Source organism: Stomoxys calcitrans, chromosome 1, assembly GCF_963082655.1.
Source record: "Stomoxys calcitrans chromosome 1, idStoCalc2.1, whole genome shotgun sequence".
In the NCBI taxonomy this organism is placed as follows: Eukaryota; Metazoa; Arthropoda; class Insecta; order Diptera; family Muscidae; genus Stomoxys; species Stomoxys calcitrans.
The window spans coordinates 105,488,100-105,507,593 of record NC_081552.1 but is presented as its reverse complement, the minus strand read 5'-3'; the positions used below and the strand labels follow the sequence as shown (position 1 = coordinate 105,507,593).

At 38.5% G+C, this 19,494-nt stretch overlaps 2 protein-coding genes across 4 annotated transcripts in view; one reads left to right on the top strand and one right to left on the bottom strand.

Moving 5' to 3' along the window:
- The first annotated feature begins 339 nt into the window (after window positions 1–339).
- Window positions 340–2,470, top strand: LOC131994273 (uncharacterized). 2 transcript variants are annotated; one of them, XM_059360955.1, is made up of 2 exons: window positions 340–1,969; window positions 2,054–2,470. In XM_059360955.1, the coding sequence occupies exons 1-2, from the start codon at window positions 881–883 to the stop codon at window positions 2,240–2,242; spliced, it is 1,278 nt and encodes a 425-aa protein (XP_059216938.1). In that variant the 5' UTR covers window positions 340–880; the 3' UTR covers window positions 2,243–2,470. The 2 variants fall into 2 exon arrangements, with proteins under 2 accessions (XP_059216938.1, XP_059216937.1); XM_059360954.1 differs by having other exon boundaries at window positions 340–2,163; window positions 2,200–2,470.
- Window positions 2,471–4,059: 1,589 nt separating this feature from the next.
- Window positions 4,060–19,494, bottom strand: part of LOC106093455 (glypican-6) — a 423,383-nt gene continuing 407,948 nt past the window's right edge. The window contains exons 6-8 of one of the 2 annotated variants that reach the window (XM_059363259.1): window positions 14,395–14,906; window positions 14,153–14,322; window positions 4,060–6,486 (exon numbers count right to left, since the gene is read on the bottom strand). In XM_059363259.1, the coding sequence (XP_059219242.1) occupies window positions 6,017–6,486; window positions 14,153–14,322; window positions 14,395–14,906 (1,152 nt within the window). In that variant the 3' untranslated portion in view covers window positions 4,060–6,016. The remainder of the gene's footprint in view (window positions 6,487–14,152; window positions 14,323–14,394; window positions 14,907–19,494) is intronic. The other variant, XM_059363260.1, reaches the window with a different exon arrangement.

Here is a 19,494-nt window from a genome sequence, read left to right as displayed (position 1 = left end):
ATTTAACGAAACTAAATACTTTCCTTGACGAACTATACCCCGAAATTCAAAAACATGTCCGAGACACAACAAAGACAAGAATCGAAAACCTGAATGATTCTAGAGAGGATCCTGAAGACGTCACTGATGGCCAAATCGTTTTCAGGAAAGAATCAAGAAGAAACAAATTGACGCCTAGATATTCAAAGCAAACAGTTGAAAAAGATGGCAAATTTACCATTCTTACTAAAGGGCAAAAGAAATTACATAAATGTAGATTAAGAAAAAAACATAAAAAATAAAAAAAAAAAAAAAAAAAAAAAAAAAAAATAAATAAATAAATAAATAAATAAATAAAAACTAAAATTTTAATTGTATCAAGAATTATTATAGCCTTTGCAAAAAGAAAAAGAAATGTCCTATACTATTACTACATGTTTAGTACATAAATAAACAAATAAACAATAATTCAGTAAATTAATATGAATATATACTAGGGATAGAACATTGACCAGAACTACCCTCACGCTCTTCTCACACAAACTAACACTAATCTTTCACTTTTAGAATTCCTTCAATTCAGGCACAAATAATCGAGGTACACAACTTGCCAACACACCAAAGCATTTTACCACTGCGTTTAGGCCCCGCAAGATTCGTCACAAATCTCAACAGCTTTATTCACATCATTAATCTTGAAAACTACAAAACAAACATTGACGTTATAGAATACAATCTTGACCTTTTCGAGAAACATATATTTGAACCTAACATCGTAAGAATAACTAAGCTAAAACTTGCAGAATTAAAGACCAAGTTTTTAGCATTATACCCAATTAAAAGACAGAGAAGAGGGCTAATAAATGGACTAGGTTCCGTGATTAAATTCATAACGGGTAACATGGATGACCAAGACGCTAGAACAATAAATCAACAGATAGAAAACATTTACTCAAACCTAAACAACGTTACATATACACTTTCACACGAACATTCAATCAACTTTAAAATGATTGAAAGATTCAATAACATAACATCCCACATAAATAACGAACAGCACACAATAGAAAGATACATGTCGAGCACAACTAATAAAATAAAACAGGAAGAGGACATACTATTACAAACACAATACCTCAACCAGATAAACTACAACATCGACCTTCTAACACACCACTTAACAAACATAGCTGAGGCAGTAGTTCTGTCAAAACTAAATATAATTTCAAGATTCCTCCTCAGCCCGGAAGAACTCGAAAACATAGAAGTCAAATTAAAACAAAAAAATATTGAAGTCAGATCTATCGAAAATATTTATGAAATGCTAGGCATGCAAGCCTACTACAATGAAACAAATATCATTTTTAATATTCTTGTACCGAATGTCTCTGAAGAAGACTATTTTCTATACCACATAATTCCTTTACCAATAAACATAACTAAGTTAATAATAACAGAACCATATATACTGTTTAATGAAAATTCCACACACCATCACAAAACACTTTGCCCATCGATCGAAGGAACATATTATTGCGGTATACCGATCCGACAGGAAGAAACCAAATACTCGTTATGTATTGGAAACTTAATAAACAATAAAGAAGCAAATTGCCCAATTAGTGACGTTGGAAAAAGGGAATCGATCACACAAGTGGAACAAAACCTAATACTTTTTATACACTCACCAGAGACACTAATAAATTCTACTTGCAGTATCAAAACTCTCACAGTAAAAGACACAGCCCTTGTGCGTTTCCAGAACTGTGACGTCTCAATAAATGGTATAACATACCACGATGATACCGATGCATATTGGGATCAACTCCACATACCCCCGTTACCAAACAGCAACATTTCCGTAAACTCCACAATCGAAATACTTAGTCTTCAAAAACTCGAGGATTTCAACTTTCTAACCAACAACAGAATTAGCAACCTGGAAATAACCACTACAACAGTTCACTCAGTCACAACAACAACAACATTAGTATGCACAATAGTAGTCATTACCATACTCATCATTGTCATTAAACGAAAAAATACGTACAAACACCACTTTCCACCTCCACAGCCTATCACTCCGACCACAACATCTTCATTGTGGCCGTCGCTCTATCTTAAGGGGGGAGGAGTTACGACACCCACCTTATTGTCTCCACCAAAACCAGTTACGACACCCACCTTATTGTCTCCACCAAAACCAGTTACGACACCCACCTTATTATCTCCACCAAAACCACCGAGAACGTTAACCTATTGATTTAGGTCATAATTAACGCTGAATAACCAATAAATATATTTGTCTCATATAACCAATATCATTGTTAACACCAACTAATTAATAAGAAATTGTTTTGTAACTTTTATTGTATAATTCCAAGAAATCTAGCTTTTACTTTAATCATCATTTATTATATTGTAACTTAGTTTTCTTTAAGATTTAAAATGAAAATAAAAATTATTCTTTGTTCAGACTTCAAATTGCAAAGAGTTATTTTTTTTTTTTACCGCGGAGGTTCCACCATCCTTATCTCGTGCTCTAGTGGTTCAAGTGGTCAAGATTCAAGATCGGTTTATATGTCAGCTATATCAGGTTATGGACCGATTTGAAACGTACTTGGCACAGTTGTTGGAAGTCATGACGAAACACGGCGTGCCAAATTTCACCTAAATTAGATAAAAATTGCGCCCTTTAGAGGCTCAAGAAGTCAAGACCCCAGTTGTTGGAAATCACAACAAAATACTTCATTCAAAATTTCAGCCAAATCGGATAAAAATTGCGCGCTGTATAGGCTCAAGAAGTCAAGATCAAAAATCGGTTTATATAGCAGCTATATCAGAACATGGACCGATATGGCCCATTTACAATCCCAACCGACCTACACCTATAAGAAGTATTTGTACAAAATTTCAAGCGGCTAGCTTTACTCCTTTGAAAGTTAGCGTTCTTTCGACAGACAGACGGACGGACATGGCTAGATCGACATAAAATGTCATGACGGCCAAGAATATATATACTTTATGGGGTCTGATACGAATATTTCGAGGAATTAAAAAACAGAATGATGAAATTAGTATACCCCCCATCCTATGGTGGAGGGTATAAAAATAACTCGAAAGGTCGAGTACTTTAATATTAAGCAATTTTTTATGTTTGACTTCTTGCGCATCTAGAATCCACAATTGTTGCCCACTGAAATGTTGTATGCATAGCATCTTCACCCCCCAAGAAACTTTAATTATTAGCCAATCACGCTGAAATTTTGTGCAAGAGTCCCCCGAACCCACTTACACGTCTTGAACCCTTAAAAGCTTTTAGAATTGGCCGATTTACTTTCTTAATAATAGTCAACATGTAAACCGAAACAGTTTTGGGTTATGGTCTTAGGTGTGCAAAATTCAAACTTTGGAAAATATTATTAGGTCAGAAGGGTAAATCCCGAAAAGGATTTAAAGTTCTAAGACAAAACATTTGTAAGGCGCTTTTAATATAACCTTGGTCGGAGACGGGTCAACCAATCTCTCAAATATAGCTTGAGTATGTAGTGGATATTTAAAGTTTGGCCCATTGGGATTTAAGCGTTCGAATCAAGTTTAAGCTTAATGATAAGAAACCTCAATTTTTTAGCCGTATCCCAACGGCGTGCCGCATGGTGATCCCTCTTTGGGAGAAGTTTTTACATGGCGCTACACCGCTGAATATTTTTCTGAAGTTCTCGCCAGGATTCGAATCCAGGCGTTCAGCGTCATAGGCGGACATGCTAACCTCAGCGCCGAGGTAAAATCTACATGATAACTTTTAGCGGAGCAAACTGAAGATAAGACCAAAAGAGATGTGATAAATTTCAAATTCAATTGTGCATATAGCCTTTGCGGCAAACTATATCAATGTTCAAGGGCTAATTAAAATTATGATATTGGGATAAGAAATTTGTAAATCAATACGAAACGTTGATACGTAAACAATCGAATTTTCTTACAAACAATAGGGAACATGGAATTAAACATTTTATGACTCATCCCATTTTAACAACCTAAAATACTGTTGAATGCGGCAATTAAAAATTTTCAATGACAAGGCCAGATTTTCATAGGGGTTGTGTATTTCAAAAATGTTAACTTGGATGGAATAAGCGAACGAAAGCTGCTCACAACACTGGCACTCTGTGGTCTGCTTACAATTTTATATTTTTCCTGTTCTTTTTTTTTATTTTAACTTTCTCACCATTAACTTAAAGGTCTTAATTTATTTTTGTTTAATTTAATTTTGTTACCCTTAACTAAAAGGGGTGATCCTTGCAGTTTAAATTAGATGGTAAAAGGCTAGCCAATACAGCATTGCACAGAATGCATGGAATAATACCCAATAAACCCACATATTTAGGATAGATAAGGTTCAAAAATCCGCCCCATGCCATGGCCATGGACATACACTTAGACCAGTAATCGGCTTGTTGTGCGCTCTAAATACTAAAAAAAAACTCAAAAAAGAAAATCTAAGTTAGGAATTCCGTGCTACTTACAAAATCCTTAATTGTTTTTCATGCCACGCCCCTTAGTTGGTTCATGTGTGGTATTGTGTGCCCACCTAAGTGCCGGTACCTGAAGTGAAAGCCGGGCAACAATGACAAAGCAAATGCTCCAACGTCTCATCATCTTCCCCGCATGCCCTTCACATGCTATCACTTGCCGCACCGTTTTAAATAAGTGGGCTCGTAGTGCTATGTGTCCCGTTATGATACCAATAGCTATACTGGAAAAGTGTTTGGAAAGTCTGCTCTTATTTTAGCTTAAATATGTTGCCTTGCTAGATTGATTTCAATATGTTAGCATTTTTTTTCGGGCTGAGAGGATATATTACATATAATTAATTAATTAGTTTATTGTTTTAATTAAAAAATCAATTATAAATTTCATTCAGTCATTATCACATACAACATGCATCGTTTAAACTTTTTGTTTTCTGTTTTTTTTTTTCATCTATGTCTCATAACAATTTCGCACACTTGGATTTGCTTAACGCGTTTTGGAGTTCGATTCGGGTTACATAGGCTGGATTATTACAAATTCAAATGCAGCTTCTGGTTATACAGTTTAAAATGTATAGTTACATTTCGTTTCTATCAACTAACAGAATATAAATATGTTTGTATAGATTAGTTAAAATGTATAGATATACCTCTATGTTGTATTGTATTTGTTTTCATTCACTTAATCTTGTTTTTGTAAATATTTGAGGCTTAACAGCTACAAGGTTCGTGTATAAGAAATGAAGAGGAGCGTATCAGAGGAGGTGGGGAGTGGAGGAGGCGTTTTTCTTTTCGAATACCCATTGTATGGTTAACGTATATCGTTTGGTTTCCTTTAATGCGGTTGGGTCATTTGTTAAAAGTTGTTTTCTTGAAATCAATTTTGAAGGGAAAAATAGACTAAGAAATTTCCTAGGTAATGCAAATATTTTGAAATGTTAAAAAAAAAGCATTAAGAATTATGGCTGTACCCAAACCAGGTATGTTGTTTTACATTACAATTTGACACTTTTTATGGCCCTTAATAGGTAATTGCTTTACGCAGTCGTAGTTTCTGGCAAAAAAAAAATTATTTGTTTTGTCCCTCTGCTGAATTTATGAAAATCTATTTTGATTTAGAGAAAAATATGAAGAATTCTTAAAATAAAAATCTATTAAGACAAACACATATGTACATGCATACACAGCTACTTGTAAGGCATGCATGTATGTATGTATTTCTTATTTATGTATATACAAAAAATATAATTTATACATGATTTGTTTCGTTTTGTTTTGTGTTGGGGTTAAACGCATTTTTAATTTTCCCTAAAAAGGATAATTTCATAATTTTCCCACATTGCTTTACTATCACCTACATCGATTACGCATTTTATAACCAAAATTAGTTTTTTCATCTTTCCGTTTTCCTACTAAACATTTTTTTATCTTAAAATTTGTTTTGCGTTAAATAAAAATTAAAAAAAAAAACAAACGTAAAAACAAATTAAAATCTAAATAACAAATCACAGCAAATCGACAATTATGCCACCAAACCAGGCCATATACAATGGCACCAAATACATGAATAAAGCACGGCGTAAAGACATCTTTTCGGGTCTCGAAGACCCGCTTGATTTGAGGTCTTCATCAATGTCATCATCCTCGTGATGGTCGTGGTGACTATCGGCATCATCTTCATCCAGGGTATTGGTATTATGGGGACTATGCGGCCTTGAGGTTTGTGTTTGTATGCCACCACCAACACCACCAGCCCCACCAATAATGCCACCGCCCATGCCGATGTCAGTACGTTGTTTGACAATATCTTCGTCATCGTCTTCATCATCCACACGATTGCCATCAATATTGGGTCGTTCAGTTGGATCTGGTTTTTGGCTAGGTGTAAAGGGACTACCCAAACCAGAACCTTCGTCGTCATCTTCGTCATCGACGCCACCACCAGAACCAGCACCGCTGCCGTAATATGGTTCTTCTGAAAAACACGGAAAAAAAATATTTAAATAATATGATGTGACTGATAAAGTAGAGAAAATTATATGGAGTTCAGCAAATTTGCGCATAAATATTCCATAGAGAAACAACAGGAATACTTCTCTCATGTCAATGAATGCTATCCGAAACAAGTTCAAGCCCAACGATAAGGGACCTTCTTTTTATTGCCGAGTCCGAACGACACTACTTAGGGTAGGTTAGTTAAGGTTGAAAAAAAGGGTGTGGATATTATTCCGCCCCATGCCACTATGGACATACACTTAGTCCCCTTAGTCAATCCCACGGCAGCCGGTTGTACGTACCGGATTGGCCCGATGGAATCTTTCATCGGCAAGAGCTGCCGCCTGAGAGTACAACACACTGCTACTACAACAACCTTAGCCATTAATCGGCTTGTTGTGCACTGTAAATGCTAAAAAATAATCTCAAAAAAAAATATTAAAAAAAAACTAAGTCAGGAATTCCGAGCTACTAACAAAACCCCTAATTATTTTATACCATGCCCCTAAGTCGGTTCATGTCTGGTATTTTGTCTCTTAGCCGAGAAAGCCAGGCAATAACTTACGGAGTGTTCCACCGTCTCGTCATCTTTCCCACATGTCCTACACATGCTATCACTTGCCGCACCTATTCTGCATAAGTGAGATCGTAGTCCAATGTGGGCCGTTATGATATCGAAAACTATACTGGCCTTCTTATGGTTTTTTTCACGATCCGTATTTCTGCATAGGAGTTTTGTCATCCTACCGACCGTTTCGCTGTTCCTCAGTGTTACATGCGTTCGTCGCCCATTGGCCTTAACTCGGACTGCTTTGCCCAAAAGGGCTTCGGATTAACCAAGTTTATTGGTGGCTGTCCTCTGGCCTTCACTGCCAAATCGCCTGATCTTTCAATCCCCTTTACTGCGCTATGGCCCGGCACCCAAAGAATGCGGATCGTGCCATCCTCTAAGAAGGCATCAATCTCCTTCCTAAACTCCAAGACTGTTCGTAACCTAACCGTCGTGATTGTTATTGCCCTGTTGCCCAGTTTAGGGTCTATAAATATGTTCCAACTTGACGTCTTTGCGTTAATACCACAATATCTCACGCATTCCGTGATCGCCCGGATTTCCGTTAACAGGACCGTATTATAATCAATCCCATAGTAGCCGGTTGTACGTACCGGATTGACCCGTTGAAATCCTTCATCGGCAAGGGCTGCCGCCTCAGTGTATAATACACTGTTACAACAACAACATGATCAGACAGTCGGAAACAATACCTGCGTTCTCAATGTAGACCCTGGCCCACTCTGTTCGGCACTTGTGATGCAGTGCCGTCAGCACTAGAAGGCGATAACTACCGCTGCAAATTTTTTCTGATGTTCTTGCCGTGATTTGAACAAAGGCGTTCAGCGTCAAATGTGGACATGCTAACTGCTGCTGGAAAATATTTTTCTTATTCTTCCCAGATTGACAAAGTCATAACGCTCAAGACTTTATATGTCAATATTACGACGTAGAGGTTAGTTGTTTCTAGGTTCATGAACATACACTTTTTTCAAACTAACATGATTTTGTATAGTTTTTGCAAATTTTTTTTTGGCAAAACTAAAAGTCATATGACCTTGAAACTTTAAACCTATCTGGTTCAAGCATTGAACTAATTTTCTAAATTTGCTTCTGTGGAAATCATAGTTTGTCATATAATACATTTCTGACAATTTTAAAATGTTTATGTTTTTTTTAGAAAAACATGGATATATAGTTGACTATTCAAGCGAATTCAGAGGATACGCGACCATACGTATGTTCAATAAAGTTGTGCCCGTTTTGACCTATACATATAATACTAAACATTTTAATAGAATTTGTTTTCGAAAATAATTTTTTCTTGTTCTAGGGTCTTTAAAGTAGGTAATTTCCGCTCTGATTTATATAAAGTCAATGAAACAAATAATATAGTGTTACGCTGTATGTAAGCATAGAGTCGTTGTTGAATTTTCCCAAAAAGTAATTGCGGATTTTTTAAAAGAAAGTAAATGCATTTTTAATAACACTTAGAATGAACTTTAATCAAATATACTTTTTTTACACTTTCTTTCTAAAGCAAGCTAAAAGTAACAGCTGATAGCTGACAGAAGAAAGAATGCAATTACAGAGTCAGAAGCTGTGAAAAAATTTGTCAACGCCGACTATATGAAAAATCCGCAATTACTTTTTGGGCAACCCAATAGTTTGGTATGTATATATATATTAGTATTATATCTAAATCTGATTCTATTTCCTTGAAAACTATCACAGTTTTTCCTCAATTACCATTATCTGTGGCATATTTCGGCCCAATCGATTGTTAAACGTGGGAAATATAGAATTACAAGTTATATCTTTTAAACTATATATGTATATCCGAACAATATCCAAATTTGAATCGATTTTTTATACCCACCACCATAGGATGAGGGTATACTAATTTAGTTATTCCGTTTGTAACACCTCGAAATATTGATCTGCGACCCCATGAAGTATATATATTCTGGATCCTCTCGACATTTTGATTCGATGTAGCCATGTCCGTCCGTCTAGCCGCTTGAAATTTACACAGATACTTTATATTGATGTAGGTCGTTGGGGATTGCAAATGGGCCATATCGGTTCAGATTTGGGTATAGCTCCCATAGAAACCGATTTCCCGATTTAACTTCTTGAGCCCATTTTCATCCGATTTGGTTATAGTTTTGCACAAAGCATTTTGCTATGACATGTAAACCGATCTACCGATTTGACTTATTGAGACCCTGGAAGCCGCAATTTTCATCCGATTTGGCTGTAGTTTTACACAAAGCATTTTACTATGACCTCCAACATCTGTGTCAAGTACGGTCCAAATCGGTCTTTAACCTGATATAGCTCCCATATAAACCAATGGCCGGATTTGACTTCTTGAGCCCCTGGAATCCACAATTTGGCTGAAATTTTGCACATAGTGTTCTGTTACGACTTCCAACAACTGCGCCGAGTACGGTCAAAGTCGGTCTATACACTAATATAGCTCCCATATAAATCGGTCTCTCGATTATCCTTGTTCGGTTCCTAAAAGCTTTAATTTTGCTTGTTTGACAGAAGTTTGGTATGTATGTAGAATAAAATTATGACATTCAACTAAATTTAGTTTGTACACATTTTTAGCAGAATCCATGGTGGTGGGTTCCTAAGATTCGGCCTGGCCGAACTTAACACGCTTTTGCTTGTTTGAAACTCTTCACACATTTTCTAGCACGCGTCGACAACGTTTACGGCAAATTTTGGCCAAATAGGTTGTGTAATTTTTTTTGAAGGAATATCCCAAATACTACATATATATCAGAGCTACATACATATCTGAACCGATTTTCTTGAAATTCACTATATGTACATCTTCTCCTAGGCATCGGCAACATCTGAGACAAATTTCGTCCCAATCGGTTGTTGTTGTAGGTGTAATAGCATTAAGAAAATAACTTAAGACATTTATATGTATATCGGATATATATCCAAATCTGAACAGAATTGTTTGATATTCACACCAAAAATCTTCTTTTCATCTTTTCTCCTTCCTGTGATGAATTTTAATAAAATCGAAGCATACATCAAAGAGCTTTTCTAATATCAATAAATAGTGTAAACTTTATTTATATATCGGATATATATTGGGTTGCCCAAAAAGTAATTGCGGATTTTTTAAAAGAAAGTAAATGCATTTTTAATAAAGCTTAGAATGAACTTTAATCAAATATTCTTTTTTTACACTTTTTTCTAAAGCAAGCTAAAAGTAACAGCTGATAACTGACAGAAGAAAGAATGCAATTACAGAGTCACAAGCTGTCAAAAAATTTGTCAACGCCGACTATATGAAATTACACTATATTTTAATTACAGTGTGTGACTAACTCTGGTGTTTGAGATATAGGATACAAAAGTATAGCAATATTGACAAACTTATTCGCTTTTTTATACCCACCACCGAAGGATGGGGGTATATTCATTTTGTCATTCCGTTTGCAACACATCGAAATATCCATTTCCGACCCTATAAAAGTATATATATTCATGATCAGCGTAAAAATCTAAGAATATCTGGCCATGTCCGTCCGTCCGTCTGTCTGTTGAAATCACATCACGCTGCAGTCTTTAAAAATAGAGATATTGAGCTGAAACCTTGCACAGATTCTGTTTTTGTCCATAAGCAGGTTAAGTTCGAAGATGGGCTATATCAGACTATATCTTGATGTAGCCCTAATATAGACCGATCCGTCGATTTAGGATCTTAGGCTCATAAAAGCCACATTTATTATCCGATTTTGCTGAAATTTAGGACAGTGTGTTAGGCCCTTCGACATATTTTTTAATTTGGCCCAGATCGGTCCAGATTTAGATATAGCTGCCATATAGAGCGATCTCTCGATTTAAGGTCTTGGGCCCATAAAAGGTGCATTTATTGTACGAGAAATTTGGAACAGTGAGTTGTGTTAGGCCAGTCGACTTTCGTCTTTAATTTGGCCCAGATCGGTCCAGATTTGGAGATAGCTGCCATATAGACCGCATTTATTGCCCGATTTCGCCGAAATTTGGGACAGTGAGTTGCATTAGGCTCTTCAACAACTTTCTACAATTTGATCCAGATCGGTCCAGATTTGGATATAGCTGCCATATAGACCGATCTCTCGATTTAAGGTTTTGGACCCATAAAGGCGCATTTCGTTGAAATTTGACACAGTGACTTATGTTAGGCTTTTCGACATACGTGTCGTATATGGTTCAGATCGGCCTATATTAGGATATGGCTTCCATAAAGACCAATATTTTGTTCTGCAGAATTGAACAATGACTTGTACTTATTAGACCATATCTCGAGCTGCTATGGGGGCATAAATGATGAATTTTTCACCGGATTATGACGATAGGTGGTTTACATATATACCCGAGGTGGTGTGTATTCAAAGTTCGGCCCGGCCGAACTTAACGCTTTTTTACCTCTTTTTTTAATGATAAAGGTACATTTAGTGTTATTAATTAAATTAAAATTAATGTCTAGGCCCGCTTGATACACCGCATGATCTAGAGGTTCTCTCTTGTAGCGCTGGACCTCACGCTCTAGATCGTGTAGATCTACTTTAAGGCTTCTGGCGGTGAATACCCATCCACAAGATGATGATTTGGATGGTCTCTGCGATAACAGCCCAGAAGGTATTGCTTAGACAGCATGTAGTTATGTCGGGTAAGAACTTTTCTCCTGATGGAGGTGGTCCACGTGAGAACTGAGGAGACAGCCCGTCGTAGTTCGATGGGCGGCATTCTGACAGATCTGAATTTTTTCAACTGCGTATTACAGAGATGACGGGACCACACTGGCGCTGCATAACTGCATACAGACCGGTCAATTGCTTTGTACGTGGTCAACAAGGTTTCTTTGTCAGCATCCTACGTACTGCCGGCAAGTGACTTGAGGACCTTGTTTCTACTTTTGACTTGATCGCAAATTGCTGTGGCATGTGAGGAGAATATGTAAGAGCTGTCAAATGTGACACCAAGTATTTTAAGACACTTGATAGTCGGAATCATTTCTCCATCGACCATCACAGTCAGCTCCCTGCGCACCTCATGCGTGTATGTAGTGAACAATGTGGATGAAATTTTTAAATTTCTTGCAGCGATGGCTGATCGTGTCGAATGCCTTCGATAGGTACAGTGCCACGAGGAGCGTTCTATCACATGGCTTGGGCTGATTGAAGCCACGGCAAATGTGTGCGGTGATGGCATGCAGATCAGTTGTTGTGCTATGCAGTCGTCGAAATACATGCTGATGCTCGGCGAATGCAAATTCTCCAACGAGGCTCGGAAGGAGTAATGCCTCAAGCGTCTTTGCCACTGGTGAGAGAAGGGAGATCGGTCTGTACGACTCCCCCAAACTCGAGTCTCTTCCAGGCTTCAGTAGCGGGATCACTCTGCCCATTTTCAAGACAGCAGAAACTATAAGAGTGTTCAGAGACAGGTTGAGGACTGCCGTAAAGTATTCGACTCCAGGTTGATCCAGATTCTTCAGCATCAGTGTAGAGATTCCGTCGTGGCCCAACGCCTTGGATGATTTGGCGCCACTGACGACATTTATAATCGTACACGATAAATTGTAATGAATGTCCTATGGCTAGGAGACCACGGATACGACGAATTGCTCTCCTCCTAGCCCTGTCACTCTCGGGATGCACAATAAAATGACGGTTGAACAACCTGACTCACCCCTTCGTATCGGTCACGGTTACGTCGCCAAATGTGTCTGAGTTCCTGTCGTCCCGTCTACCGGGGTTCGGGAGTGACTAAACAGTAGACCACAGCTTACCTAAGTTACATTGCTCCAAGTGATCCAGTCACAAATTCCGCTTATGTTCGTTGACTACCGTTTATTTCGAGATTTAGGTCGCTCATTCTGGGATTAATGGAGTCCGTTCAACGAATCCCATCACGCTCGTTTGCTAGTACCACTGCCAGCGCTGGGAAATTGGGCCGCACTTGGGATATTCGATCGGCTGGTATAAAGTGAGCGGCTGCTGTGTTAATGATGTCTCGGCAATTAGCGCACTCGAGAGTGGTGTCAGTTCTTTGAAGTGGCGATTTGGTGTACTCTTTGAAGCCAGGCAAATCGGCCTTCTTCTGATTCATAAACGTCCGGCGCTCAGAGGTTATGAAGTCGAGTGGTCGGTCGATGGTGAGAATTATGGGTATGTGGTCTGATCGCAAAGAAATGACGGCTTGCCAGGTTACGTCACTTCATTATCAGTCGTATAGCTAGCTGGCTTACTAAAGTAGTTAATGATAAGCGCGTCTTTTCTTACGAGCATTCAATTCTTGATATAGTTTCAAATATGATACACCAATCAGGCTGATCTTCCAATATTACTTTGTAAGGAAAGTTTGATAAGACCTTTCAACATTTGCGACAAACGGAAAAAAATTCACGAAATACGATATATCTTCGATCAATCGACGAATCTCAAAGCAGACCAACCAAAAATCCAATAAGAAACAATATTATGGACAAGGTCGATGGCTTTATCTTCGAAGCAAACTAACCGGCTTTATCTTCGAAGCAAACTAACCGGAGCTAAACCGGTGTCGCCCGGCCTCTCACTGAGACTCTCCGCTCGATACCGCGAATTGTCCGCGACTGCCGTTGCAACTACTCCCTGTGGAGCTTTCCACTCCGCAACCTTTGGACGCGCCCGGTACCTCGCAGCTAAGCTTCTTGTGAGAGCAATGAACACCACACAGATCGGACCTCAATGTTCCAGCCTGTGTGGTGCTCACAGATATCCCGTGCTGGGGGGAATATATGGTGTATGTGTGAGATATTAGGGCTATCTAGGTTAATGAATGGGATATACGTAGAACACCATTCTAAATTGAGCAGTCTTGACCTCAAATTTTGATTTTCGTATTTCACTCTTCATGTTCCTTAGTGGAATGTTCATGGGCAAAGTTTGCATTGCAATTTGCATTACTCTTTATAGTAGTACTTTGAATATAGTACTGCAATAAAATAGATCCTTTGCAATTCATGAATTAATTAAGACAGAAGAAAAATAAAAAAAATATATACACCTGTTTCAATTTAAATTAAATTCTTACTAACCTTGATCACTCCAATCCACATCTTGACCATTGTAGGCATTCCTCAAATGACTAATGGCATTTTTCAAATAATACACTTGAGTGGCGACTTGACTAGTTTGCTTGGTAGTAGCTGGATTGCCCGGAAACTCGGGATTGGAACTATGTTCGGTGGAAACCGAATGCATGTATCTGCAAAACCATAAAAACACAAACACAAAATGTTACATCATCTGTTCGAAAATATTGAATAGAGGACCTCACCTATCAATGGTATGACCATTCCAGCACATACCATCAGCGTCAGTGGAAGTAGAAATCTCATCGTTGCTACATATCTGATGTGGTAAATTCGACCAGAACTTTTTGTAATCCTTGACGCGTTGACGTATATCCTTGACTAGCTTGTCCAGGGCGGGATCTCGTCCATAGTCGTTATCATCATTTTTACGATTTTGCTGTTTACGCTTATTATTGTTGCGACGATTATTGCCACCCCCACCTCCATTGTTATCACCTTCACTGCTATCACGATTACCAGGATCAGCGGCGCGTTTCTCTCTCAGTATAATCGCATCATCCAGAGAAGCATCAATATCCAGAATATCACTTTCCAATTGCTCAATGTCATTTGCAGCAGCGGAACGTTTCACATGATGATTTTGTTTGGTTTCTTCGCTAGCGGGGAATTTAGGATTTATGCTACGCTTGGAACGACCCAAGGTGGGGCGACCACAACCCTGGAAGACGCGATTGGTGATGTCGTGGCCGGAATCCTATCAAAATAAATAAAGGGTGATTTTTTAAAAGCTATAGGAAAGTTTTTCAAAAAAAAAACACATAAGTCAGAAAAATTCATGAAATCTTTATTTGAATTGATAGTACGGTCCATATGACTTAATGTTTGAAGATTATTTCATGCAAATGTTGACCGTGACTGCGCCTTAAATGGCCCATCCGCTTAGTCCAATTTTGGCATACTCTTTCTAACATTTCGGCCTGTATCTCACGAATAAATCCTTCAATGTTGTCTTCCAATGCGTCAATTGAATCAGGCTTGTCTGTATAGACATGAGCTTAAACATAGCCCCACAAAAAATAGTCTAAAGGCGTTCAATCGCGCCATCAAGGTGGCCAATTGATCGGTCCCAACCGTGAAATAAAATGTTCACCGAACTCGCCTCTCAATAAGTCCATTGTTACGCGTGCTGTGTGGCATATAGCAACGTCTAGTTGCAACCACATGTCATGCAAGTCAAGCTCTTGCATTTTGGGCAAAAAAAGTTGGATATCATCTTACGATAGCGCTCACCATTCACAGTAACGGTACGATTCACATCATCATTGAAGAAGTACGGTCCAATGATGCCACCAGCCCATAAACCGTACCAACCTTTGACTTTTTCTAGATGTATTGGTAGCTAGCTCTTGCAATGCTTCTGGCTGATCTTCACTCCAAAATCGACAATTCCGCTTATTTACGTACCCATTGAGCCAAAAATGAACTTCGTCGCTGAACACAATATGAACACGATGAACTTTCTTAACAGAGCACGCATTTTTATAATAAAATTCAATAATTTGCAGGCGTTGTTCGTTTGTAAGACGATTCATGGTTAAATTATAGATCAACTGTCAGTGAAATAAAACACGAAACATGCGTGAGCTGTTTAAACCAGTGTTGCCAAAAACATAATAGCCAAAAAATCACCCTTTAGATAAATAAACAAGATAAGAGCTAATCAATAATGTCTGCATGTTTTGAGTGTAATAAGGTAACCACATTTTCACCTAATTTCGATGTTTGCTTCATGTGTGCGTCATTACACCTCCTTTTCACGTTTGCACGCTATATATCAGTCTGTCAGACAGTAAGTATTAAATTACACTTGATATATCTAATCATTGTCTATAAATTAGACGTTGTAATGGATGACCGCAAAAAACATTCACATTGAGATAGGCTCGATATACTAAACACATTGGGCGTGTTTTGTAACAAAAAAGTAGAATTTCCATAACAGTTGGTAAAGTTAAGGAGAAGAAAGGCGAGTAAACGTGAATTTAATACAGTTCTCTGTTGGCACCAAGTAATATCAAAGGAAAATATTGGGTTGCCCAAAAAGTAATTGCGGATTTTTCATATAGTCGGCTTTGACAAATTTTTTCACAGCTTGTGACTCTGTAATTGCATTCTTCCTTCTGTCAGTTATCAGCTGTTACTTTTAGCTTGCTTTAGAAAAAAGTGTAAAAAATGTATATTTGATTAAAGTTCATTCTAAGTTTTATTAAAAATGCATTTACTTTCTTTTAAAAAATCCGCAATTACTTGCTTTAGAAGAAAAGTGTAAAAAAAGTATATTTAATTATAGTTCATTCTAAGTTTTATTAAAAATGCATTTACTTTCTTTTAAAAAATCCGCAATTACTTTTTGGGCAACCCAATACTACATACTTGAAATAAGTTTTTTTTTAATCATTTTACTTATTATAATATACTGTTTTTATACTCAGTATTAAGCTGTTTTCATACCCAACAACACCCCCAACCTGATGGGAAGGTAAGTCATTCTCGTCACACGGATTGTATCAAGTCGATTTATGGATATCACATCGATGTATGGATACTCGACCCAATAAAAAATATATCTTTATTCTTGATATTCATGATACTGTCGTTCGAATGAAGTAAGTTATCCATTGAAAGTTGGCACAAATAACACTGGTCAACACGTCTTTTGTTTCCATTGATTTTTTCTATATTTAATTACAAATCCGGAGCAGATTGAAGGCACCACGATATGCACGGTGAATGAGGATGCCTCCACTAGGATTACGAGGAGGTGTAGCAGCTCACCAGGCATTTCCATTGCATCCAATGATCTCCTCAGTGACGTAACCTGGCAAGTCGTCATTTCTTTAGGATCAGACCACCTCCCCATAATTCTCACCATCGACCAACCAGCCGATTTCATAACCTCTGAACGCCGAACGTTTATCAATCAAAAGAAGGCCGATTGGGTAGTCTTCAGAGAGTACACCAATCGCTGCTTCAGTGAACTGACACCTCCCTCAAATGTGCTAGTTGCCGAGAGAAAATTCTGAGACTTCATTGACGCAGCAGCCGCTCGCTTTATACCAGCCGGTCGAATACCCCAAGTGTGTCCCAATTTCCCAACGCAGGCAGTGGTACTCGCAGACGAGCGCGATAGGATTCGTTGTACGAACCCCACCAAATCATCAGCCTCATTGTTTACTACATACACGCATGAGATGCATAGGGAAGTGAAAGTGATGATTCCGACTATCAAGTGTCCCGAAATACTTGGCGTCACATTTGACAGTTCTTACATATTCTCCTCACACGCCACAGCAATTTGCGATCAAGTCAAAAGTAGAATCAATGTCCTCAAGTCACTTGCCGGCAGCATTTGGGGTGCAGACAAAGAAACCTTGTTGACCACGTACAAAGCAATTGGCCGGTCTGTGGTAAGTTATGCCGCGCCAGTGTGGTCTCGTCAGCTCTGTGATACGCAGTGAATTATATTCAGATCTGTCAGAATGACGCCCTGCGAACTACGACGGGCTGTCTTCTCAATTGTCAAGTGGACTACCTGCAACGGGAGACAAAGATCCTTCCCGTTCGAAGACATAACTACATGCTGTCTAAGCAATACCTTTTGGGCTGTTATCGCAGAGACCATCCAAATCATCATGTTGTGGATAGGTATTCGCCGCCAGAAGCTTTAAATTAGATTTACATGATCTAGAGCGTGAGGTCCAGCGCTACAAGTAAGAACCTATAGATCAAGCGGTCTACTAAGCGGGCCTAGACAACATTCATGCAGACACGGTAGCAGATGCGGTGAATAGATACCGGGTGAATGTGGTTCTTAGAGAACGACCACCTCCCAATGCACCTGAAGAAATTTACCTCCCCGCACAAACCAGAGTAGTTCTGGCTCAATTACGATCCGGCAGATGCAGCCGTCTCAATTCCTACAGAGCAAGGATTGATGCCAACGTACAGGATGTATGTGCCGATTGTGACCAGGGTCCACACGACACACGTCACATGTTTAACTGCCCAGCCAGTCCCCCTCGTCTCAGACCAAGATTCCTCTGAACCAAGATCCCTCTGGACGCACCCCATCTTAGTCGCAGAGTTCCTGGATCTGAACATTTAACAGAATCAAGCAGATGAAAGATAGAACACAACACCTTGCTACAACAACAACAACAAAAAATCCGTTAAGCTTTTGTTTTTGAAATACAGCTTAGGGCCAGGCCATGATTTACGATTTCTATCCAGATATTCCTTATTTTCGAAACTATTAAAGTTGTTTTCCGATAAGAATGCGCAAAGAAGACGTTTTATACTTGATCCAAATAGTTTTTCAATTGTTTGTGTTGAATGTATCTTTGAAAAATATGAAAAATCTATATCAAGGCCTGGTAATGCTCTCGTAAACATACCGTAAATGTAGGAAAACGTGTCAGCTGTTTTGCTTTGCTTTATGAAAACGCATGCAAACGATTACCGAACGTCTGTCGACGTAAATGGAATGTAGAATTCGGTAAAAACAAAATTTTACGTTCCGTTTGCGTGTCAGGTGATAAAATTTGAAGTTTGAAGAAATTTCAAAACCAAAAATTTATGTTTAGAAAACTTCTATTCTCCTATTCTATTTTTCTGTGGAATTTATTACAATTTATTGTTAATAATAAATGTTGAACGGGTAGCCCACCAGTGGCCAGTCTGACCTGTTCTGAAAAGTAAAAGTTGTGAAAAAAAGTGAGACATAGTAATAACAAGAAATTACAAGAAGAGAGAAGGGGTAAGCGCCAATACGGCGCTGTCGTATCCGCTAATCCATGTTAGCACTATGTCGTGAAACTAGGGTCTATTTAGGAATTCCACACACTCCTCCAAGCACTTTGACCTCACTGTACTAGAGCCGACGGCCTTGAGGGCCGCCATATACACATACTGATTTCGCGATTAGTGAAAGGCTTTGTATACGGAATAGCTGCAATTGCAGTCGCAGACAATCAGCGGTGAGTCTCGGTGAGAGGTCGGGCGGTAACGGTGCTTGCTTAAATACTGAGTGCTTGTGATACGCGATGTGACAAGGCGATCTATTGGCGTCTTTTAATAACCAATGGTCATAACGTTTCCGCGGCGATCGGTGAGCGAAACGAGCTTGACGAGAATCGCTACCTCCACATACAAATGTAACTACAACATCAGCAACAAAAGCTTATTTCGAAAACTGTAAATCCCTTCCCAGAATTACTTTAGCGTTATGTCACATAGCTCTCCCTGAAGTGTTATGTGTGTCGAAGTATAGCCCCAATCCAGTC

Coding starts and splice junctions, on each gene's coding strand:
- LOC131994273 (XM_059360954.1), top strand. CDS start 881: ATGGATGACCAAGACGCTAGAACAATAAATCAACAGATAGAAAACATT. Junction 2,164..2,199: donor AAACCAGTTACGACACCCAC/CTTATTGTCTCC, acceptor TACGACACCCAC/CTTATTATCTCCACCAAAAC.